Consider the following 25,636-nt stretch of genomic DNA (forward strand, 5'->3'; position numbering starts at 1 on the left):
CCGGACGGCGCCGGCCGGCCCGCCACGCGCAACGCGCGCGACGGGCGCGTCACGCGGGGCGCGTCACGCTGACGTGACACGCAGGGGCCGGCGAGATGCGGCGCCGCCGCCAGCGCTCCCAGCGACCGGTGAGCGCGCGCAGCGGCGGGGGCGGGGGGGGGGGGGGGTAGGGTGTGTGACAGCGCCGCGCTGCCATGGCAACCGCACCCCCGCCCGCCGCCCCGGGCCGACGGCGCCGGCATCAGGAGCGCGGGGGCGGCCGGGGGCTACCGCCGTCCCGCCGGTGAACCCGCCGGCTTCCCGGGAGGGATGTGGACAGCGGGGAGGTGTCGGGGAGCGGCGTTGAGAGCTCCGCAAGTCGGCGGCGTTTCCGTTACTCCCCGCGGCGGCGCCGCCGTCGCCTCCCGGGGCGGGCAGGAGGACGCGCTGTCTCGGTCGAGCGACAGCTGAGGGGGGATATTGAGGGGAAAAATGCGCGTTTCTGCTTAGCGTTACCGGTGCCGGCCACGGGAGGCGAGCGGCGGCGGCGTCCCCAGCGCCGGGCCCGGGGAGCAGCCGCGGAGGCGAGAAAATGAGGTGGGGGTGTTTTTGGGGGGGGGGGGGGGGTGTTAAATCGTGGCTGTTTGGCGTGGAGAAAGGAAGAACGGTTCGGCGTCGAGATGTATAAAAGTTTAAAAAACAAAAAAAACCCCGAAACGATCCCTGGAGCCCTTTTGGATGGGGAAGAGGGGTGTCACGCGGCGGTTGGCAGCATTTTTCTCCCCAGGCTGAGGTGGAAGCAAAAAGCCCCCTCCGCACCCAAAATCTCGTCTTCTGAGAACACTGGTCGGTCCAACAAAAGATGTTATTTCCAGCCCCCCCCCCCAGGGTTACAGTGACACAGTTGTACAGGGACACCCGCCGCAGGAGGGTCAGGCTCACACGGCAGTCCCTTGGAAAGCTGCCTTGCTCCCGTTAATTAGGAAGATTGAAAACCCACTTGGCCAGAAATAAGAATAAATAAATAATGTGTATTTGGAGCCTGAGGACGGGAAAAAGAAGATTAAGACTGCTGATAACGCGTGTTTGGGAGTTGGTTGTGGGTTGTTTTTTTTTTCTAACATTTAAAGCTCTAGATCCAGAGTTTTGCCCCAAACGTATGTGTGCAAAGAAAATTGTGACGCTATCTTTATGGAAATGCTGGGAAATTCTGCCAGTGAATTCAGTTATTGTGATAATAGATTATAATATAATAAATATTATAATAATAAATAATAAATTATTTCTATTGTGATTTTTAAACCGTGTACTTTTAAGAAGCTTAAATTTTTTTGTCAAAACAGTCCAAGGAAGCTTTCATTTTTTTTATTAGATAAAAATTAGTCCAGAAAAAATGTAAAGACTTTTTATTGCTGCGGGGGGGGGGGGGAAAAAAAAGAAGTAAAAATGTATTTGTCTCGTTGTGAGTGTTATGTGTAAAAGCTGCTCATCTGGGAAGTAGATCTTGTTACGGTAAGAGCTGCTCATCTGGAAAATAGATTTTGCTCCTGGTTTAGTGCAGAAAATAGACCTTCCATTCCGAATGATTTTTGGTGTGCTTGAGCAATAAATAACAATAGGAATTTAATTACATGATTTATCTATTTTGTTACCTAAAATATAAGTATTTATGTATCCTAAATATATCTAATTATTTTCCAATATTTTTCTTTATGTCCAAATATTTCCCAATGATATTTTAGGAAACAGAAGGGAAATTCTTGTGTGTCTCGGGCACACCGCTTTTCCTTCCGCTCACAACAGACTCGTTCATTTTTACGGGGAGATGCTCCTCTTGCTGTGCTTTGGGTTTTGCATGTTTTTCTGTCAGAAATGCCCAAGAACGTGGGTGAGACTTTCTTGTCTTGAAAATTACCAGTGCTTTTGTGTATGGTGAACTCTAAGTAAGGTTGTGTTTTGCTGTCTTAAGGTTTATTATTATAATTCTGGCATTTTTTTTTACTTCTGTTGTTTAAGGAGAGTTTGGTTGGGGTTTTTTTGTTTCTTTTTTCTTCCTATTTACGCTCTCAGTCTTGGTAGCCTCTATGCAGCATCCCCATATTTTTGGATCGTACAGTCTGTGTAGCTCCCAAATCTTTATATTGGATGTGCTTCAGCTTTTTTTGGCTTAGTATCTAAAATCTGCCTCGTACAGATGATACTTAACATGTGTTTCTCTGTGTTGGGAAACGAGCGTTCTACCTTGGGTCACTGGACTCAGAGCGGTGCTGTTGAGGTCAGCTGTAATGTCTGTGTCAATGTTTTACTAACTTGCTGAACTCGGTTAACTTTCAACTTCTTGAAATTCGTGCCGTGTAATTATCTGAGCATGTTTCTCTGCTGGTATTGAGCAATGATAAACTCAAATTTGAATAGAGCAGCTCGCCTGATATTTTTATGTGCCTCCGTGACTTTATGCTTTGCCTGATAACGTAGTGCGCTCCTACTAGCTGAAAGCGGAGGTGAAGAAGTGCAGGGGCAGCGTCTCTTGTCGCCGCGCTCCAAGGTGGTTCTCATTAGGAATCTCTGGAGCGGAATAGCTGTTGCTTCCATCCTGCTTCAGGTGTGTGCCTAACGTATTCACGGTTGATGTTGATTATTACTGCTCATTTATAAAGGCAGTAAGTGGAGCCTACTGTTGGTCCTAACTGCTTGCTTATTTTAATGATCTTGGTGCTTATATTACTGTTACCTTGTTTTCTCCTTTCTGTTTGTTGTTCATTTTATCCATCGTGTTGTATTCCAGTAGCAGCTAGGATTTTAAGTTGTTTGAGAGGAACTCTTTTGGAAATATTTTTCCTTCTCAGTGACTAATCCCTTGTCTACCTCTACCCTATTTTTTTTTCCTCCATTCTTTATTCTGACCCTCTCTTTACAAATTCCTTTTCCATTGCCACCTCTGTTACGCTCTGCCTATTTCCCTCTGTTGTCTTCAATTTCTTACTCTCCTCATCTATTTTTATGCTTCTTGGGGACACTGTTTTGCTAGTGCACTTGGTTAAATGGTCTGAACCACTCATTGAAGAGGCTCAATGTGCTTTTTTCATTTTTAACAAGGGTGGAGAAAAATAAAATCCTGAATTTTATTTTTTCATTTTTAGGAAGACAAAGGTGGAAGGCAAAAAAGTCAGGGGAGAAGTAGAGAACGGAAAGTGTGAAGTGGCGGTGGATGTCTGAGAAGGGATAGGGAAGAGAAGCTTAATGAGAGAGTGTTTCATGGGACGCTAAGGCTCATCCAGTAGTATATCTGGCAAGAAAAGTATGTGTTAATGATGGCAGTTGCTTGGATATTTTCGGATCATCGGAGATTCTGAGGCTTGCATAAGTGTCACGTGCCGTTTGTAATAGGACTCTGGAGTTTGTTCTTAAGGCAGGTGCTTGGGTTGTATTTGTGATGGTTCAGTAAGCAAAATCCTTGCATTGTATGAGAATAACAACACCTCTTCTGGCCACCTGGAAGGTAGCACTCACTAATGTGGCTTATGTTCTGTGAAAACACTGCAGCTTCTTGAATTTTCAGTAGACCTCCTTGCTGTGATGAGGCAAACGTGGGTAATGCCAGCTGTATCTTAGTACAAATCTATAGCTATGAAGCTGCCAAATGGCTCAGCGCTTTTCATGAACGCTGTTCAGGACAGGACTCTTAAGTTGTTACAGGTTAGAACTAACTGTTTACACATTTTCACATAAAATGTGAATGCTTTAGAAATTACTGCAGTTGGAATTGATCTGTCACAGAGGGTGGTCAGGGCTGTTGCCTATTTGTGGAATGGTAAAGTCACTTCTTCCTCTACTCAGAGTATGCTGCTAAGGCAGAGTGGATTAAGAGCTTGTGCTTCTGCCCACAGCTCTCTGCATTTGTTAGGAACAGGAGGATAGAAATAAAGTTCACAGAAGACAGGCAAGGTTACCTTTCTGCAGTGGGCTGTGACATTTTGTTTGTCATAGAGGTAGCTGAACGCTTGAGTAAGTTAGAGAGATGCTGGAGGAATGACTCAATGTGACGTTGTTTACTGAGAATGGGTAAAAGTTAATCTTGCTTTGCTGTAACTGGGGACAAAGATGAAGGATGGAAATAATAAAAGTTGTACAAGGGCTAAATCTGGGTTAAAAGGTAGTGGAGGATAAGTGAGTTCTTTGGGTGTGGGAGAAAGGTGTGTGGAAATAGATGTCTATGTCAGGTTCATGTAGAAAGGAAAGGAGAGAGCTTGGCATTAGGAATGAATAAATGTAGGATAGAGATAGCAAATAAAGATTTCAAGAGAATGAATGTAGTGGGACTGAGCAGATCGCTAAAAGACAATCAGCTGTAAGGGCTAGAGGCGGGTGAGGGTCTCAGGCAGAGCAGATGAACAGACATATGAGGTAGAATATTCAGTGCTGTGGGCGGATGGATGTGTCGCCAAGTGTCTGGAGAATGATAAGGAGCTATTTGCACCTTCTGCGTGCTGAGTGCTGTGTGTGTCTCAGTGCAGGTGATACTGCATATGGTGGGGCATCTGGCTACGTGCTCTTTTCTGCCGTTAAAAAGCAAATAACGAAGATAGCTATATATTCTCCTCCCTTTTACTTGGGCATCTAATGAACCCTATCATTTCTGTGCCCGTATCTTTGCTTTATTAGAATTTTTTAGGAAAAAAAAACGTGCAAGGAAATATGTGTTAACACAGAGGAGGTATAGTTGTATCTTGATACTCAGTACTGCATCACAGAACCCTGGGGCCTTGGCTTATAGAAGCTGTTGTTTGAAGCTGTGTAAACAACCTGAGTGCTCAGGGCAACTGGTCTAGATGTGAGAGTGTGGTGGAGTTTTGTTGGATTTCTTCATAATTCAGAAAATGAAAACGGTGTCAGGAGAAAATGATGAAAAATGAAGATCAAGACAGAAAGGAAAAGTGTGAAAAATACTGCAAGGCAGAGCCCAGATGCACCTTACAGTTCAGTCCCTCGTGTGCAGTACAGGCTTTTCTTGGGGATGAGGGTGCTGTTGGAAGGATATGCCGTCAGTCGCTCTGTGCCCTAATCTGTCCCAGCAGCTGTTCTTAGCCCGAGATGAAATTCTCTTTGTTTGTGACTCTGAATAACACTTGTGTTCTGCCACAGCATTTTAAGTGTGTAAATGGTAGGGCAAAGCATTTCTGCTCTGAGCTCCCCTTTGGTGATGCTTCTTTTCGGCTAACATTTGGGCTTTTTGGAGGTTCTGGGGACTCTAAATGTCAAGAACCTTCAAGCCAAATCAGAGAAAAAAATTGTCTAAATAAAGTCAAAACTAGAAATACTGGGAAGCAAACTACTTTAACTCTACTGCATTTGGGAAATGGAGAAACGTTTACTCTGAAAGAACAAACCATTTAGATGTAGTTGTAGCATTAAGTGCAGTAAATCACATCTTTTGGATGAGAAGCTGAAAAGCATCTAATGGGCAGAATGTATGTGTACACACCGATTTATTTTTTTATTTTTTTTTTCCCCTACAGAGTTTTTAAAGAGAGGGCTCTTGGTAATTTCCATTTCTGCTTTTTTTTTCATCTACAGGACCTACTGCAGCTCTGTGATTGCTGATCCATGCTTGACTGCTTCAAGGGGTCCTGGCAAGATGGCAACTTCCAGACTTCCCATCCTTCTAGCATTGGCATTTTCTTCTTTGTCCTTTGTTATTTCCCATTCAAACATGTGGTTTCAGGATTACTTTCCGCCTAACATGTGCCCTATAAATGCCAAAGCCAACACTTTTTATGGCATAATGTTTGACGCAGGAAGCACTGGAACCCGGATTCACATTTATACCTTTGTGCAGAAGAGCCCAGGTAAGACCCCATGTCAGTCTGTGCACTTGAACTATGTTGAGTTAGGTTCCAGCTTCCTAAAAGAGTCTTTCTTGCCAACACAGCATTTGGGAACAACTGAAGATTTCATAGAATTGTAGAATGGTTTGGATTGGAAGGGACCCTAAAAGATCATTTAGTTCCAACACCTCTGCCATGGGCAGGTAGATCTTCCGCTAGACCATTTCTACAGTTTGTCCTTCAAATGGTCCTCTGGCAGATGGTTATTGTCCGTTTGTGGTGGTGTTTTGCTCTAAAAATATCTTTTGAAACTCAGAGGTTTAATTCTGGGTATGCTGGAGAGTTCTGAATTTCCAAAGATTTTCATCTATGCACCTGTTTAAAAGAATGTCTGATTGAGTTGGAAAGAGGTGTATGCTGGTTTTGTCAAGTTTCATGTTACCTTGAATTATATCAAGAGATACTTAAATTCTGCATATGTTTATATGTCACATTTTGTATCGAATTAAAATCAGTAAATGAAGGAGTTAAAAGCACCGAAGGTCTGAGCAATTTCCAGGAGAACTTGTGTGTGCGGATATACCACAGTGCAATATATCTTACTTCTGATGCAGTGCAGAGGTTCCCAAGTTGTCTGCACGCGCAACAGGATTCAAGAGAGTGAATTAGGTTGGGTACAGTGAGCCAGCAGATTTGCAAAGGTGGAAGGCTGGCTGATGTGACTCAGCTAATAAGCCCTTCAGGGCCACACATAGTACCTCTGTGGCTTCACGTGATTTCAGCCTTAATTTGGAAGGGCTGGTACCACGTCCATCTCTTGTAATATGCGATATTCAGGGATAGCTTCTAGACCCAAGCTGCTCTGGGAGCAATGGTCACACTTGTTTGTCTTTGTAGGCAAGTGCTTGAGCCCAGTCAGCTCTCTTCTGTGTTTGTGAGTTGGATGAATCACCTAAGAATAATCAAAGTTGACTGCGTTTGTCTCAATATGAATTAGTATTTCACAATTAGCTTGGGGACAGAAAGCGAAGTAAATGTTATTAAGATTAGGCAACAGTCATACTACACTGCTATAACTCATTGTAGTTCACAAACGCAAAGTGAACATACTGCTAATTATAATACATTCTTAATAAATTGTTTGTGAACTTGGAGGATTCAAGGGCAGCATTCTTTTAAATATGCTCCTTAAGTGAAGGAGCAGTGCTTGTTTTAGGAGGGGAATAGTATTGTTCACAAGGGGAAATCAAGGATAGTCACTATACAGAGGTTGCAGGTAACCTTTTTGAAACTAAAGAAAAAGATTCAAGTTGCTGACTGTTTCATGTAACGTTTTGTTTGTGCAGAAGACCTTCCGGAGTTGGAAGGGGAAATCTTTGAGTCTGTGAAGCCAGGTCTTTCTGCATTTGCTGATCAGCCTGAAAAGGTAAGGCTCTCCTTCATTCCCTGTGAGTTGGCCTTGGTTCTGCTAATATCAGTTGGATCTACCAAGCAGTTCAAGTATTACTAATTGTAATTGCAGAGAGTCAAGAAAAAACGTAAAGGTTCGACTGCTGGCTCTCTAAACCTGTCGCTCTACTTTTGTGAGTTAATTTCTACACAGTGAAATGGGAGCTGTTGTTTTACATATTTCATCAATGGAACGATGGCTTAATTAATTGCTTAAATGCTACATATAACTAGACTATATGCCTATGAGGATTTCAAAGACAAAGTGATTTTTTGCTCTAGCAGCATCCATATTCAATATTTATTTCCCCTACAGCTACCCCAAATATGAGTAAACATATACTCCTGTCTCATTTACTAATAATTTTCTCAGTTTTTCCTTTTGGTTGAAATTTTCAGTGCTGGTCACAGTTCAAAATGGGCATATTTTGTTGAGATTTGTTTAGTTTAGATGTAAGGGATGAAGACTGCAAGGGTTTTCTTTTCTAGTCATGTTACACTGACAATCAAAGAAGGTTCATTTCTCTGACTCCTAAAAATGCTTAATTTTTTTGTGTGTATAGTCATTTCTACAAAAGTTAATTTTTGTTAATAAATTGTGGAGAAGGGGAAGAATAAAGATGCACTTAGCAGGTTAAGTCAGGCCTTAATATTTCTCTGAGTGTATTCTCTGCTTCTGCCATCAGACTTCCAATCATTTGTTTGTTTTGATTCTTTGCTGTTATCTATGGAACCATGGCTTGGAAGTTAGTGCTCAGGGATATGTAGGACTTGCTTCAGTCATGCTCAGTTCAAATATTTGATTACAGTTTTAGCTGAATAATGATTTGGGTACAGGCAGTTACTCTTCTACTGCCTCAGGACTTTTGTTGTTTTGTTTATACAGAGTTTTCCAAAACAGTCAGTTCCGTCTTCCGCAATCATGTGTATTAATTAACATATAAATTTATAATTTTAATAAGAAATTGAAGTTAGTTGCCATCCTCTTTATTTTCAAATGGGGGTGGTTGTGAATTTGTGCGCAGTGCACTCGTTTCATGCCACTCTATTGGATCAGGAGTCAGAAATGAGCAACAGAGCAGAGATAGCTAAAATAATCCTGTTGTTGTGATACACGGGGCCAGCCTTGGAGTAAGGTGCCATTTCCCAGATCCCCCTGCACTGACAGTAAGCTCTTTCACAAGCTAAAGGAGGTGCCAGAGAAATGGGAGATTAGATACTCTGCCTTGTGTGCTTTAGCAGTACTGGAGTTGGGGGCTACCATAGGGGGAGTTTCAGGTTTTTGATTTTCCTCAGCTGCATTCAGTGCTACAGGAATTTGAGTGGAAAAACTTTATGGAAGAGCGAATGGCTTTTGGATTTTTTTAAACTTTGATGAAATCTCCCATGATTTTACTAAATTGTCTAGTCTGTTGGGTAGGAGAGGAAGAATTCACACCAAAAGAAGTTTCTAGAAATTTCACATCAGAATTTTTATTGCTAATGCCTGTGTAAATAATCGAGAGCCCAGCAGTGATGCCTATACCTCATGTGGTAACCATTCTACAGCTCGTGTTCTAATTACACTACTTGCTATGGACACATTTGGAATTCTTATATTGCATTTAGTGAAATCTACAGACATTCCCTCTGACTTAAGTCAGTAATCACACCGTTTAGTTTTATTGAACTGCAAGATGTTTGGGTTTGTCAGGTAATCAGTTCCCTCACCTCTCTTCATCCTTTACAAAAAATACCTTCCACAAACAATGAAATTTATCTCGCCTAAGATCTGTCTCTGCATGCACCCTTCCTTCCAATGCCGCCATTCTCTTTAAGGTTCTAATGAGATGTCTAGCACAGTTTTTATACTTATCTTGGGTGTGGGTGAGGTACCTTCTGCTATTGAATACTGTTCTCACTAGTGTTGAGGGAAAATTGGGAGGCCTATTTTCTGATGGCCTGTAGGAGGAAACCATAAGAAAAGTATCTTTGTTCTTTTAGGGTGCTGAAACTGTCAAAAGATTGTTGGACATGGCTATAGATGCTGTGCCACCTCATCTGTGGAAGAAGACCCCAGTAGTGTTAAAAGCCACAGCTGGACTGCGCTTGCTCTCGGAGGAGAAAGCTCAGGCTCTGCTTTTAGAGGTAATACTAAGATCTTTTGGATGCGCTGGTATCGCTCTCCCCGTTTCATTTTTCACAGCTCAGATCTCCATCTCTATTTAGCACAAGGGAATTTCAGCTGTGAAAAGTGGCTGTAATCCCATGATAGCATGAAACTCACAGACTTTACAGACTTTCTTTTATGGTCCTGAAATCCCTTGTCTTGATGTGGACAGAAGGCATGGGGAGAGAGACTTATGATACTTGTTTCTTTCTTTCCTGGCCCTTGGAAGAGGAAGAATAGTGTCTACTCCACACAGTTGTCATATTTTCTACTGTTGTGAAAAAGAAAACTTTCTCCATCACTCTCAGAGCAGAACAAGACCAAGGAATATAATCGTTATTTCTTTCTTCAGGTGAAAGAGGTCTTTGAGGAATCACCATTTCTTGTTCCAGAGGACAGTGTTAGCATCATGGACGGGTCTTATGAAGGTATGTTTTAGAAGGAGGAAAAGGCAAAAGCAAAGAGAAATGGGGGAAAGGGAGATCCTAGGAACATGAGAGGGAAATGGTCACTAAACTAAGGGAAAAAATAAAAGGTTTCTAGCCCTGTTTGAAACAACGCAATCCTGCTTCTACTAGGAGGTGCTGATTACTCGGTCATCTGTTGCAGACACACAAAGACATTTATGAGTTAGCTAGATTGAAGATTTGTCCAAAACCTTCTGAGGTTACAGAAGAGAACCTTATCTCAGAAATAAGTATGCAGGGCTAAGCTGCTGAAGCCTGCTCTTGAGAACTGGTGGAAAAAAGATGTTGTCCGCCTCTGGAAGGCTACGTGACGATAGATAGCAAGCTAGGAGGCTTGTGGAAAGTGCCTAGTAAATTCTGAAATATTGACATTAAAAATAATCTGTTATGATTAGCTCATTAATTTTCGAGTTAAGGTTGGAAGCATTGTGAATATTAAAGGAAAATAAAGGATAATTGGCAAGTATTAAAAAAAAGATAATTAAATACATAATAAAATAATAATTAAAAAATATTCTGATTGCAAAAATGCAGCTAGTAAAGCAGCAAAGCAAGTAACCTAAAATACAAAGAAAGGTGAATTATGTTGTAGCTGTGGAGTGAGTGATGATTTTGCAGTGCAGAAGAGGCCACTGTAACATTTTGGCTCCGTATCCAGACGTATTACCTTGGAGAATAGGCAGGCAATAATCCTTCTGTATGGATGTGTGATAAGAGCCATCTGTGATGTTACATTCAGTTCTGAACGCTTCATTATGGCAAATATATTGCCAGGTTGGAAGGTGTTCAAGGAAAGCAAAAAGAGTTATCACAACGCTTAAACAACTAATACATGGAGGAAGACTAAAGAGCAAAATCTGTCCGCACGGGCCAAGAGAAAAGGAGAAGTAACAAAGTCTGCAAGTATTTGATTAAGTATGGTGCAATGCATAGTATTAACCCAGGATTGACAGGTGAATTGTACGGTAGGGAGAAGTGTGGTATTGACAGGGAGCAGGACCAGTGAGGCATAAAGAGCACAGCATAGCCTGCCAGGATTTAGTTTAAAATCCTACCACTTCTACTGTCACATGTTGGACTAGATGATCTGAAAGGTCCCTTCCAACCAAGGCAATTCTATGATTCTATGTTTGCCTGCGTTTGGGTGAGAATCGTGCCAGTCTCAAGCAAGCTGCTGGTATCAGAGGAGTTGTTTGTGTTTTACGGGTTGCCACTATGTCTGCAGTGTAATTACAGAAACCACAAGATTAAAACACAGGGGAGTGTGTATGCAATTTTCCAATTAAAAAATGAAATGCTGGGGGTGTGGGGGGGGAAGTGCCCAAGGAAACTTGTGAATTGTATCAGCTTGTTACTTCTTTGTATGTTGTTTGGGTATTTGGGTAATAGACATGACTTGTGCATGCTGCAGTTGCATGGATGTTACAAATGTTTTACCTATCCCAGTTTATGACATTTTAATGAATCAATAATGCGTCATATCACTTAAATTACAAGTTTGTATTGATCTCTGAAGTATGGGGCAGTTAAGTTAGTAATGATTTCCGGGTAAATAAGAAACATGTGGAGGGGTAGTAAGGGTGGGCAGGGGGTTGTGGGAGTAATCAGTGGTGATTATTTTTTTTGCCTCTCTCCTTTTTCACTCTGCAGGAATTTTAGCCTGGATCACTGTGAACTTTTTGACAGGTAGTTAATTCTAACTTCTCTCTAAACGTGAACTTGAGTCTCTTCTGCAGAGGTGATCACTCTTTGTTGCCGTGTCCTGTTTTTCCTCCCCACTGTGGCACCAGTGGATTGGCTTGGGCAGCCTGTGTCCCTGGGGGAGAGCCACACCTGTAGTAAGAAGGAGGCGTCTTAATCCAGAAGGTGCCGGGATTTACTCAGGACTGGGAGGCAGTGAAGAGCTGGTTTCTCTGACGTATGTAGGGGAGTGGTACTGCTAACCTGTTAAAAGGTGGGAAACAAGGTTTTACAATGTTCTTCATCCCAGCGTGACCTATGCAACTAAAATTGTGTAACAGGGGAATGCACTGGTGCTTTAGCCCTACTGGCTCTTAGATGTTCTGGGAATGCAGTCTGGTGAAGAGAAAAGGAAATCAGTACTCTAGTGGATACACGAGCAAGAAAAAAGCTGCTCTGGGTGAAGAGAAATGATAATAGCTGGTTCTGCTCTTACTGTCCTTCGTCTCCTACTGCTTTTGCCCAGCTGTATGGTGGTTACAGAATTAACGTACTCTCCCTGACAGTCTTCTGCAGGAGATACTTTGTCTCTTACTTTCAGCTTTTGCTGGATATCTAAGAGATTTATCTGCATTTGTCCCTTTTGAAGTGAAATTGGAATCAAGGAAGAAAATCCTATGAATCTTTTTGTAATACCTTCTGTTTGCCTACCTTTTCTCTGTGATGATTGTTGTCTTTGAAGGCCAGCTCAGCCTTCCAGTATTGCTGTGATAATGTGATAACTTGTTGGTTTCTTGTACATAGATGTAGTATCTGCGTTTTAGCGTGTGTGGACTTGGGACTGTTCTGATCATGATGTTGTTTGCAGGGCAGCTGTCTGGCCAGAACCAGCATACTGTTGGGACTCTGGACTTGGGAGGAGCCTCAACCCAAATCACATTCCTGCCACAATTTGAGGTGAGGAGTGGTTACACGTGTGCGGGTTGGGACTGCAAGGCCACTGGAGAGACCTGAGCACTGCCGTGCTCTCTGATACCGCTTTGTCAGCACTGGCACAAGCAGAACATCTGTATTTCTTTTCCCTTTGACATCAGCAGTTGGCTTACAGGCGCTTGCAAACAAAGGAGCCTGGATAACAACAAAGAAAAAAAAAAAAGCAAGCAAGTGGGTAAAACCACAGAGAAACAGCTTTCGTTTTCTAGACCCAGGCAGGGAAAGTCCCATTAATGCAGATAATTATTTTGTATTCAATAAATTTAAAACATTTCCAGGGAGTGTTCTTGCAGTATTACAAGAAATATAGGCTCTGCTCTGAGTTTGGGTTTTTGGTTTGTCTTTTTTTTCTCCCCTGTCTGATAGCAGATCCTCACTAAATTTGGGGGGTGGCAGACAGGGGTGTCTTATGGGGCAAATGTCTTTATAATAGCACAGCCTATCCCTCTTTGTTTTCATATCGATTTCTTCTTTGAGAATTCCTCTCTCTGTCCCTCAGTCCGTCTCTGCTGGATTTCGCAGGAATGCTATAGCTCTTTAGAAGCAGTTTGAACTGGGACCCAAGCCTAAAGTTTGCACGGGAAAATGTCATGGGTATTGGAAGGGCACTAGAGCATTCTGTACCTTGATAGTGTGAAGTTGGTTTTGTCCCTCTTTCTGAAGGAGTCCTTTGTTTAACACGTTTTGTTTACAGAAATTGAGATTCTCAAAGGGTGTTTGGGGACCACAGAACATGTGGTTTTCATATCAGGATGTTTTAATTCTGCAATGGTGGGCTATGTTGAAACATGACGTGCGATCTTATCCTGTTCAGCAACGCCTGAAGTACTCCAGGCTTGCCCTCTGTTTTGTGTTGATAACACCTGCTGAAGCGGGCACTGGACCAAGAGGAAAGGGTGTTGCATGTCAGAGTTTTGGAGAATAAATAGAGCTGTGAAGCAGGCTGAACTGCAGCTCAGGATTCAAACCTCTCCTTAAAGCCTTGCAGGAAAAGGCCTCAAGGATTTGCTACTGACCAGGACCAATGGTGCGAATTAGTAGGGCAGTGTGGAGTCAAGGTTCATCTTGCCTGCTTGTACGCTATGTCTGCTTCTCACTGATGTTGTCATGTTCATACAAAAAAGCACATACATAGCTCAGTATGTTTCTGAAGAGTTTTTCCTATCTGACAAAATTAGCAGGGATTTCACCCTTTGGTTTGCAGAGGTTTGTTTTTTTTTTTCCCCCCCTTCCTGGAATCTGAGGAAATCAGATGTTTACTCTTGTATTTGTTTTGAACAAAATACTGTAATAATATGTGATTCATTAATGAAATATAGATTACAAACAAATAGAGGACATATAATGGTAACTGTGTGGAGCTGTGTTATGCTCTTCATGGTATTATTGTCAGAGTTATAAACAACTAAAAACCAATCACAATCATTATGAAGTTGTCTGTCTGGTGCCTGCCTCACTTGGAAGGGTTGTGACGATTTCTACATTTTTCTGAAAGTAAGGCATGAAAAAAGCCAATTGTTTTCTCCAAATAATTTTTTTTCAGGATCTCTCCTTTTTTAAAAGCTTTTGTGGTGTAAGGTTTAGGAACAGAACTGAAAATATGGCAGAGTCTGGGTGTGTTGGGTCAAGAATCCGACTGCCGCTCCAGTGAAAATTTATCTGAGGCCCAAAACAGATTTCAATTTGTATTTGTTCAGGAGAAACTCAAGCTGAATACTGACAAATCTTTTTCAGCTTCGAGCAGGCTTCTGTCTAGAACTCTACAGTTCCAGATGTGTTTGGTGGGTTTTTTTGCCGCATCTGGTTACTCGAACGGTAACTACAGGGACTCTGCAGCTTCAGCCCTCTCTGAGGTTCTGCTGCTTTGCCCGGAGTAACAGAGAAGGTCTGACATGAATGCACAGGGACGAGAAGGAATGGGTGAATGAGGTCACTAGCAGAGGAAAGACAGAAACTGGGATTGAGACCTCGAGGACTGGAAACAAAGGAACACTAAATGAGCCCTAAACTGGTTCAGAATCACAAGAATATGACAGTCTGGCAAGAAGGTAGGGACTGAGTACCAGTGGGGCAGAGGTGCACACAGAGGGACGAGCGGAAGGAAGAAAACTGGAGGTGGTGAGACAAGAGGTTAATTTAGAGGAAGGCACTTAAACCAGGAGGTAAAGCAGCTCTAAGACTGGGAGCGAGTGGTCACAGTGTTGCCTTGAGTATCAGCATGGCGTTTAACAAGGTGAAAATGTGGCCTATGCTTTGCGTTTTTAATTCTTCTGAATTCCTGAACTGAGAAGTCTTGTCTGACTTTCAAAAATTCATAGTGCTTCTGGTGCAACTGATTTCAATGGGGACTCTGTATATACAGAGTAGCATGAAAGTACTCTGAAAAATTCAGGTATTCTGAGTTAGAAAGCACTTTCATCCTCATCTGTTGCACTCCCCTATTATACATTATACACAGAGATGCATGTAAGTGAACTCAGTGTTAAAAGCTGCAGATATTACCGCAGTGGGCACCCCTGGAAAATTGTTCTTTGTTTTCAGAGCAGATCAGATGAGTGTGCAGTAAACCCTATGGGTATATCTGTAATATTATATCAAAGTTCGCTATTTTTGTTGCATAATAAAGACTAAAAGATTTCTTCTTTTACTTAACTTTTAGGAAACTTTGAAGGAAACCCCTGGGGATTTTCTTACCTCATTTGAAATGTTTAATAGCACCTACAAGCTCTATACCCACAGGTGAGGAGCAAAAAGGCTGCTGTCTCCACTGGGGAAATCAGTCTTTCTGCAGCCCCTGAGCTAACCACAAATGGCCATGTCATCCCGTTACCAGCTGTTGGGACCACAACATTTTTACTAGTTTTCTTATCTGCTTGAAACATTAGTTGAAGTGGAACGTGACATTAGTTGACGGGAAATGTTCCGGGATCATGGTTAATATCACTGCAAGGGAGTATCAGTCAGTCTGTCAAATGCAGAGGAAGCGTTCTGAGTCACTATATTTAAGGAGAAGAATTGTTATTACTGGATTCAAGGCAAATATTCTGGACCAAGCAGAAAGGTGGATATCGTGCCAGTAGACAGAACTAAACCTGGTCAGAGATTGGGAAAGAGGACCTTCCTGAGCCTTTTTCCTTCTTAGTTTGAAACGGCACATCTCATCAGCAACTGGACAAAAAGTAAAACCTAGACTGATGTAAATCAAAGAGAGACAATCGCAGGCAGCTGATACAGACCATGGAGCACAACAGATTCTTGAACCAATTGGAGGGGATACTTGGCCTGGAATAATATAATTGTGCTTACTGTGTTAAGCTAACAAGTTTCTGAGATATCTGCAGTGGAATCCAGAGAGTTTAACTGCGTGACTAACAGTCCGATGAGAACCTGACCATGTATAGTAGAGAGTTGGTCTCAGCCCGTTATTAGTGGGGTGAAGACTATCATCTCGATCGGTTACAGAATATGCTTACTTGACAGCAAAGCTGGTTTAATAGTCCTCCTCTCCTACTGCTTACATTTACTGATGTAACTGATTGCAGTATTCACCAATACAGTCCATTAGATCACTTCAAATAATTGGGATTGAAAATCATCCCCTAAAAAATGAGGGAGCTGGAGGTTAGTTTAACTCCGATTATTCTGTGAACGTTTGTATTGACATGACTAAAGGGTTAAGTAGCCAACCACAGAGATGGGAATGAAGGGCCAACACGTTTTTAATCTAGCTGTGTTGCTGAAGCCAGCAACATGTAATGACGTTCTCATAAATGTTGGTCATATCCTAGCTTGTAATGAGTACAGTAATAATCCGTGGAGTCAAACAGAGATGAATTTCACACAAAGGCGCAGCTCCCATTTAGTGGGAAGTTCTGCTGTTTCCTACTAGTTCTGCCCTACGAGCACATAGTCTTATGTGTGTGACGTAAGAATGGCCATCCAATTCCCCATGTGCTCCTCACATACCCTTCTTTCTCCCTTGTTTTTAAGATTGTGCATTTTTGCTTTTCATGAATGTCTTGTAGAAATGTCACATCAGCTCTAACCACTTCCTGCGGTTTTAGATTTTCCCATTTTACAGCTCTGTAATTATTGGGTTTGGTCACTCTTTTGATACTTGGGATTGTTCTGGCAAAGGGAACTCTCTGTTTTAGAGAGGGGAGACTTGTGGGAAGCAGAGGGAGGAAATTTGGTTTGGGTGTTCCAGGATTTAGGAAGAGGCTATGGGTGAAGCATACCAGATGTGCAAGAATTAAAACTGTAATGTCTGCCTTTGTTGTTTGCAGCTATTTGGGGTTTGGACTAAAAGCTGCCAGACTAGCAACGCTTGGAGCCCTGAATATGGAAGGTATGTTCGTATGATAAAACATCCAAGGTTTTTGAAGAGATGGTTAGACTTAGTCTTGTGTCAGCAGCCCATTTCCCATGTCTTCACTTCTGTATCTCATGATTTTTCTATGTTTTCGCTGGTATAGATCTGTTTGGAAACAGGCTACCGCTTGTTAAGGAGTTGTCTTGTGAGGCAGCTGCTTTTCCCTGTTTCCAGGCTCAGCCAGCAGCAAGACCGAGTGCAAACTTCAGAAATGCACACATGGGAACATACAAACACCATATAGACATGCTCAGCTGCAAACACACAGCTTCACAAGCATCCACAGAAACACAAACAGCATGGATACATCCTTCTCCTAAGGATTGCTACTTAGGCCAAACCCACTTTATAGGTCTCTCTGTTATCTGCCTGGCCCACCATGTTCCCCCAGACCTCCTGTTGTATTCACTGATTAGTCTAGCTTGAAGTCCACGAGCATCTCACACACACCTGAATGCATACTCACATTCCTGAGCCTTTCCAGTCTCTGACCCAAACCTAAGTCCTTCCAGTCTTCATGCCCAGACCTTGGGCCTCTTGTCCAGTCTCTGCCCTGGACCTGGGGTCTGTCCACCTTCCGGATTCTTCCGTCTCAGCTAGATGGACTTGTGTTAATTACTGGAGCGTACCCAAATCAAAAATAGTTGGGAATAGGGTTTAAGAAGAAGATAGGATGAAGACAGCACTGCAGTGGTTGGTTACATGGCTCAGCCAGAAAAACATACTGACCAGCTGCCTGCTTAGTTGTGATTGCCTTCTTTTATTGTCCCCTCTGTTTCCCACACTTGCGCTTCCCTGATCCCTCGATTCCCCCTTTCCCTGCCTTTGAGCCTTCCCCTAAACATCCCATAGTAAATTTTGCACAGTCCCACAATGCCCCTCAACCATTCTATAAGAAGTTTGCTTTTTCTGTGAGACCTGTGCTGGCCACAGTAATCATGTTTTGCTCTTATCAGTTACAGTATTTCTGGTTGAACCCTTCAAGGGTTCCACATTGAGTAGATCCTGTAGTGGCCATTGATCAGTGTCTTGGGAGGTTTTTGCCTTTGTTGCTCAGTTGCTTTCTTTGTCTCGGTTATCTGCTGTTTGTTAAGGTTTGTGTATCTGTGTGTTTAATTTATTAACTCGCTTGTTTCTTGTGGTGAACAGCCATTACCCAGATATCCTTGTACCACTTATCTTTCATTAACAAATGACAAGGACAGCAGCTCTGCAGCTTGCAGGACAAAATGGACACAACTTTTCCAGACTGAGACTGGTCCTTAATTCATAATCAGTTTGTGCAGCATCCATCAATTCAGATTTCTGTACTTTTGCTTAAAGACCTTAATGAAGATCTTCCAGGCTTTTCTTTTCTGGTTCTGCGTATTGATCAATAACTGTGTTAAATTTAATCCTTTCTGATTCACCCCTCTGGTTTCATTCCAGCTGTGGATGGACAAATGTTCCGCAGTTCTTGTTTGCCAAAGCAGCTGGAGGCAGAGTGGCACTTTGGGGGAGTGAAATACCGGTATGGTGGCAATAAAGAAGGTAAAGAGACTTGTTGCTTCTTGTAAGATAAGTCTTGTCTCCAGAATCTGAGTTTTTCCTTTGCAAAAACTCCATCTTGAATTACGAAGGATACCTGTCCAGTCATAGATGCAGACTTTTGACAGAGCCAAAGAAAAATCTGAAGCTGTAAGAGTAGCTGGCCTGTATTATCCATATTCTGGCTGTGATCTCTTATTACAAATGCTACCTTTATAGAAAACATTAAGAGTTACTTGTGCAAATAAGAGATTTTTTTCTGAGGCTTTGTGCTAAGTGCAAAAGCTCAGCCTGTGTTAGGCTACAATAACTGGTTGGCCAAAGCGTATCTCACTTGTGGAACTGTTTCTTAAGATACTATCCCTAATGCTGTATACAGAGGGTGACGCTGCTACCATCAGTGACTAGAACAGATGCCTTTGGTGACTGGTGTTGCTTTGTTTTACAATGGGGAACGTGAGAGCTGAGCTGCAGATTTGGTGTGTGTGGAGTGGATTGATAAAATGATGATGTGATGGGGAGGGAAAGTAAGGTTTTATCTAGCTGGTGGTAGCAAATGTAAATGAGATTCTGCTGACCATATAACATAACAGTGGGAGTTTTGCCTGATGTGGAGGAAGCTTTTCATGCACCTATTCTAGTTTGTGCAGTGCACCTTTCAGATACTGCTGTGATCTGCTCTAAACGGTTCCACTTGATGATGGTGATTTAGAGTCCTTGGCTGTATGTGGATGCCATGCTGGATTATGGAAGGGATATCTAAGCTCTTCTCACTTCTTCTGATGCTTTAATCTCTACTTCTTCTCTTTTTAATCCTATTGCCACTCATTCTTCCATCTCCTGGACATGCCTCTCTGGCTCACCCCATCTGTGTTTGTCCTGACAGGAGAAACGGGATTCAAGCCTTGCTACTTGGAAGTACTCAAGGTTGTCAAAGGGAAACTGCACCAACCAGATGAGATTCGTGGAAGTTCCTTCTATGCTTTCTCCTATTACTATGATCGCGCAGTTGACACCAACCTAATTGGTAAATTGGTTTTGGATAATCTACTGTGTGTGAGCATGTCAACCAGGAGGTAGACAGAGGAACCCTGGAGGCTGGAGCCATGGGGAACAGGGAAAAGGAATGGTGTTAAGAAAGAGAAAATACACAAAATGCCTTCAGGAAATGAACGTTGTATCCGTCAGTGCAGTTTGATGTTCAGAGTTCAGCAGATGAGACTTGTGCTCTGAGCTCGTAACACTTGTGGCTCTGTCATCTGTTACCAACAGATCTCACTCCTAGTGCAGCATCACCGACTTGCACCCTAGGGTCAACTTAGGTATTGAAACAAATGCTTTCAGGTCTATGATGATGTTTTCTCACCTCTTCCTTTTCAGATTATGAACAGGGAGGTGTACTGGAAGTGAAAGATTTTGAAAGAAAAGCCAAAGAAGGTAATAGTCATGAGACTTGGGAAACTGGTGGGGGTGAGAAATAACAAAAATATGAATGTCTGTAGGCAGTATGTACTGTGAGTTTGACTTTAAAAAAAAAAAAGTTTGTTTAACCTTTATTCCATTTATACCTTCCATGTCATGTTACATGGCTTTTATTAGCCAACACCTATAACTGTTGCAGAAGAAAGTAGTGAAGAGCAGTGAGGGGAAACAAAGTGTTAGCAGCTTCACAGCTCTGTTCAGGAGAGGAGGGAGATAGTTCATAAATTTCAGTACAAAAGAAAGTGAAATTGCTGTATCAAGAGATCCTTCTGTCACACTACAACTCTGAGTTTAGGAGAGTGCTGACTTCTGTAAGTCAGTCACCTTAAACCCTTTTTAATCTCTAAAAAAATGGAGGGAGAGAGCAGAAGTTAAACGTTTAAGTCGACAGCCTGTTCTGCATTCCTTTCCCTCCCCTGACTTTTTTCCTGAATGCTTATTCTGGTTTTGTACCTCCTTCTGTGAAAAAAGAGCTCCCACCTTGCCATACTACTGACGGCTAAAACTTTAGCTTACAGAACAAGACATTACCTCTGAATTATGATCATCCTCATGATGATTAGTAGACTATTTCTCACCAGATGCTGCTTAATTATGTAGTTCAGGACTGACTTTTTTCTAAAATAGGACCTAAATTCTAATGATTTTTCAGTTAAACTTAATCTCCCTAGAAACTCAGCTTTTAATAGGGGGATTAAGCTCTAAAGTTTGTGTTCCCAGTATCCCTGGATACTGGCAGAGCTTATTTCCAAAGATGCAGCTAAGATGTTATCTAACACCATGAAACCATTTATTTAGCTTTAGAGCATCAGGAGCTCCTCCTTCTCATTTCAATAGAGGGAGGATGCTGCTGATCAGTTTCTAAAAATACGTGAACTCTGCCCTCGATGCTTGTAGAACAGGGCAGTAGCAGTAGGTCCAGAAGATGACATTTAGTGTAAATCCATTTCCCAGTCACTGTCACCCTTATTGTGGAATCTTGACTTGGCTGCAGCGAGGGAGTGGTTATTTGGGCAGTAGCCTCTTCCATGTCCTTGGACACGTGTGGTTGGAAAAAAAAAACAAAACACAAAAGAAACTGCCAACATGGAGTCCATTATCGAGCCATCTGTTATTGGAGACTGAATTACAAGGAAGACAAATGACACTGTGTTCTTGAAAGACTAAGTAATAACCAACTCCCTACCAGTTATCAGTTGAGCAGAGATTCAAACTTCAAAAGAGCTATGGGGATTATGCTGCTGTAATAACATATGTACTTATGATGGGAGTTAGGAGAAACTGGAAGTACTGCTATGATTTGTTCTCCAACATCATAGAACAGCTGTGTAGCACGTGCCATGTGTCATATGTACCCGTTAACAGAAGCGGGTGGCTTGTTTTAGTAGGCTTTGGCTTGAGGTCAGTTCAAATGTATAATGTAGTTGAAAGCTTTATTTTGCTGAGACCCCTTTTTTTTTTTTTTTTTCTTCTTGTCTAGTCTGTGATAACATGGAGAGGTACAAGTCAGCCAGTCCTTTCCTCTGCATGGATCTCACTTACATCACTGCTTTACTAAAGGAAGGGTTTGGATTTAGGGACAACACGCTCTTACAGGTGAGAAAAAGCAGTTAAATCCCAAAGCCAGGTTCCAAATTTCTCATGAATCAACATGCATCAGTTCATTTTTCTGGCTAATTATCTACTGAGCCTTTCTAGAGTCATTACATGTAGTTGCTGTCACCTGTGCAATATATGAATTTAGAGAACTGTTGGGAACAACTTCTTTTTCTTCCTTTATAGTTAACAAAGAAAGTGAACAACATAGAGACAAGCTGGACTTTGGGTGCTACTTTTCACCTACTGCAGTCCCTGGGGATAACCTATTGAGCTGTGACGTTCCTGTGGACTTCAGCATTTCTGAAAGGCTGAGAAAGCAAATTGAAATCTCCAGGTACATTGTTCAGATGGAATTGGTCACAAAGCAGAACATGGACCACAGCTATAGAACTGATCTTCACTCCGGATTGGCATCGTGCATAATGAGAGTTGCCACGGTATGATTTATAATTGTCATTGCCATAAATGATCCAGAAGCTGCCTTCTGAAAGTTAAAAGGCCTAAACTCCAGCAGAGTATCCACAAGGGGCTCACAACCAGCTTTCACCAGCACGTTTGTATAGCATCCCATTGCTAGAAGCACAGAGTACCTGGCATATGGTGGCAGACTAGACACGTGACTTCCCCTCCCCCTTTTATTTTAAACATACATAACTTAAGTTTGCTTGTGACATATTAAATACCAAAATTAAAGATGGTATCAGCAGTCATTCAGAGAAAAGTGAACGACTCTGGATGCTCCCAGCCTCAGCATTCCAAGGACTTGGCTGTTGGCTTAGCTAATACATTGCAAGAAGATTCCAGTCTTTCAAGAAGGGGCCTTTTATAAGCACACTTTGGGCATGGTTTTGGGAAAGGTGTTGGCTAAAACATAGGTTGAAACTTGGCAAGCATTTCTTCAGGCAGCAGTCACTTCCTAAGCAGAATGTGTGCCTGACTGTTTGTGTTCCTTTCTCCTGCCGTTTACAAGTCTGTGGAGCTACACCATACATCTGGCTACCAGACCTGATAACTTGATTCATTTAGCATGTAGTCATAACACATAGTTGTGCTGGCACAACTAGGCAGCAGTGCCAGCTATTTAAACTCCAATGCCAAAAGAAATGCTTGTCACATTACACCCACAAGAAAATTTAAGAGTGCAGTCAGATGAAATGGCTGGTCTGATAGCTCACTTTGCCGTTAGAGGCAGTTCTGTTTCTCTGCTCTCAGCAAGGCACTCCCACAACCGCCTTTTCTCTGACGCTCCTCAGGTTCTTTAGTGAACCAATTCACAACACCAAACTTGAGTTAAATCAGCTCACCAAAGAGTCAAGTCTGGCAAGCAGAAGGGAACTAGGCATTGCCCAGCCTGGAGGGACCTGCTGGGCCAGTGAGGTGTTAGAACACCACAGCCGATTTTGTCAGAATGAGCCCTAAGCTGTGTTTGAAAGTTGGGACTTATCGCTTCCTGCACTCTTCTTCGGAACCTCCTCTGAACGCAGAGCTGCAGTGAAACAAGTTGGTTTTTTCAGTTGTTTAACAGATGAAAAGAGGTAGAGTGGAACTAGCATCAGAAACAGAAGAAGAACAAGAGCAGAAGTAGCTTTGCTTTCTTATCCCTTGTTAATTTTAAATTGTTTTAAATTTTATTTCTCTTTAATTGGACCCATAAAGTGGTGTATGCAGCCCTGCATTGCTCTAAAGATATTTTTATTATGTACAGCAGGACTTAAGGAACAGTGCATCCAACGAAGGGGTTGCAGCTTTTTAGGAAGCCCAAGACTTCTGTCAGGATAGCACGAAGCTATTCGAGTAACAATTTAAGGTCAGTCTTGCCCTCTCTTTCACACCAAACACATAGAAGCAATGAAAGATCAATATTTTAAATAAAGCATGTTGTCAGACAGGCTAGAAAGCTTGCCTGTAGGATCCTCATTTTTGTGTTTAATTGATTGTAGAGAACATAAAGATTGCTCCAGTATCTTGAGGCTCCCAGTGGACCTTGCATTGTACTAAATAGAAACAGCTGCGGAGGCAACTTTTTCTACCCCATTAAATAGTTAGCAGCTAGTGATTTTTGATGAGCTATCTTCTGTCCACCATGGAATGCGTAAGGTAAAGATGAATTTGCCCCAACCATAAGAACAGAGAGGTGTTACTCATGTGACTAAGGGAAGCTTTTATCCCTTGGTCTCTTGTGATGAACGTGTTCGTCGGGCATTTGCAGTCACCTATTTGGTGTAACACACCTTTCCCACTTCTGTAAAACCAAAGATTGCCCTCATGCTACCTTCTCTGCAAACTGGATTTGAAAATAATTGGTAATTCCCAGCAAGGGGAGGAAGTAGCACACTCATGCCCTCACTAATCTTGCCAGCAACTTGAAGACTTAAAAATTTGCCTTACTGTGAACATTGGTCCGCTTCCGATAGTCAGCAGCACAGGTTTGACTGTGGCTGATTAAGCTACCCCCCCTTCTCGTATCTCAGGTTTTACTGCGCTAGGGTGCAAGGCCTGGTTTTGATTGAACAAGTTCAGTCAGCAGCAAGAGTCCAAGGGTAAGGGATGGAGCTACCAACACTTGTCCCACCACTGACACCTTGCTGTAAATTCAGGCTGTTTCTTTGAAATATGAAATGCTCATCCTACCTGTACTCCTCCTTAGCAGAATCTGTTTTGAGATCCATGTTGGGAAATTCCTCAGTGTCACACCAAAGTTCTGTTCCTTCCTCACTAGGACCGTCTGTTTGAACATGAAGAAAGTAGTTGTGGCCTCTTCTCAGCCACGCACATTTCTTATTCCCCTTCCTAGTGTTTGGCAAAACTTGGTATATGGTCTGATCCGCACAACAAGGTGCCTGCAAACGCATTCATTTTGTCTTCAGTGAACAATTCTACTCACTTTTGTATTCTCAGAGAACACAGAGCAGGATGCAGTGGTTACTAGCCAGGCCGCGTTACTGCTGAGAACTAGCTAATTTAATAATCCAAAAGCCTTCTTTCAGTCTGAGCCAGTGCTGTCACAAACTCTTACTAGATCTTGGGGCAGAGCCACGAGCAGTGAGGCTGTATTTGAAAGAGGAAGGGAAGGTGGGATGTTATGTGTAAGGAACAAGCAGCAGCAGCTTCTCTGCCAACTGAACAGACACTAGCCCTGAGGAGTACTTAAGGGTTTGGTTTTGTCTGCAGGGAGGATGGCCTAGAACAAGACAGGTACCACACACAGGAAGTTTCTTTTCTGTGTTCTTCGCTTCAGACTCTGGTACTACAAACGCTAGGTGGGAGCATCTGCTTCCCAGTACCAAAGTTGCATTAAATCTGAATGCTCAGGGCCTTCCTTTGTCAGTGGCACAATTCATTAACTGAAGCAAAACTGCTGCTCTCTATCAGGGGCCTGATCCTGCAGTCATGAGAGAAACAAACTCTGCTCAAAGGTTTCTTTTGCAAGAAATTGCAGAATTGAGCCCCTGCTGTTTACATCTGAACTACTCAAGGTGGGTGGGGGATCTAGAGAAGCCAGTCAAGTCCTCACGCTTACCCTGGTGCAATGAGATTATTTATTAGCTTAACTAAAGACTAAGCAGCCTTTTAAGAGAAAAGTTCCACTTGCAGCCCTGATTTTTATCTCCTTCGTAATGTCTTTTAGCCAGTCACTAACAGGAACTGCCTAATATGAGTGACTGAAGAAGCACAATTAATGGCTTTCAGTTCAAAACTTATGTTTCATTCTTTCTGATGTTAATTCCTGATACTGGTCAGCTATTTGTGTAAGCTCACTTAATTTTGTGAGTGTCAAATGTCTAATGCAGGAGGCTGGTGTTTGGAACCTAAGACAGAATATTTTGAAAGTCTATTTTAGTAATTAAAGCATTTTTAACAATATTCAAGACATTGTGTTGCAGTTTTCTTTCCTATATAGCATTGTTGTCTTGCATCTCTTTTTCATGGAGTCCTTAAGACTAGCCAGTTCCACAAGAAACAACATTATTAAATAAAGAACCAAGAGAAGGGCAGGGAAAAGCGTGAGAAAGAGACAGATTTGAGCTTTAAAACGTGTCTGCTAGCATGAGTTGTCTCCCTCTGCTGAAAACTACCCATCCTCTCTGAGTCCAGGAAGTGCCAAGAACCCAGG

At 42.4% G+C, this 25,636-nt stretch overlaps 2 protein-coding genes across 4 annotated transcripts in view; one reads left to right on the forward strand and one right to left on the reverse strand.

Moving 5' to 3' along the window:
* Positions 1-25,391, forward strand: ENTPD5 (ectonucleoside triphosphate diphosphohydrolase 5 (inactive)). 3 transcript variants are annotated; one of them, XM_063334694.1, is made up of 14 exons: positions 1-128; positions 5,554-5,825; positions 7,151-7,230; positions 9,237-9,380; positions 9,755-9,830; positions 11,520-11,555; positions 12,418-12,506; positions 15,202-15,281; positions 16,829-16,890; positions 18,343-18,444; positions 19,328-19,468; positions 19,822-19,878; positions 21,404-21,519; positions 21,706-25,391. In XM_063334694.1, the coding sequence occupies exons 2-14, from the start codon at positions 5,615-5,617 to the stop codon at positions 21,790-21,792; spliced, it is 1,281 nt and encodes a 426-aa protein (XP_063190764.1). In that variant the 5' UTR covers positions 1-128; positions 5,554-5,614; the 3' UTR covers positions 21,793-25,391. The 3 variants fall into 3 exon arrangements, with proteins under 3 accessions (XP_063190764.1, XP_063190761.1, XP_063190762.1); XM_063334691.1 differs by lacking the exon at positions 1-128 and adding an exon at positions 236-576; XM_063334692.1 differs by lacking the exon at positions 1-128 and adding an exon at positions 2,182-2,581.
* COQ6 (coenzyme Q6, monooxygenase) overlaps positions 12,474-25,636 on the reverse strand; it is a 22,769-nt gene continuing 9,606 nt past the window's right edge. The window contains exon 12 of the mRNA XM_063334690.1: positions 12,474-12,677. Coding sequence (XP_063190760.1) covers positions 12,474-12,677 — 204 coding nt within the window. The remainder of the gene's footprint in view (positions 12,678-25,636) is intronic.

This window comes from Chroicocephalus ridibundus, chromosome 4 (genome assembly GCF_963924245.1).
Source record: "Chroicocephalus ridibundus chromosome 4, bChrRid1.1, whole genome shotgun sequence".
NCBI lineage: Eukaryota > Metazoa > Chordata > Aves > Charadriiformes > Laridae > Chroicocephalus > Chroicocephalus ridibundus.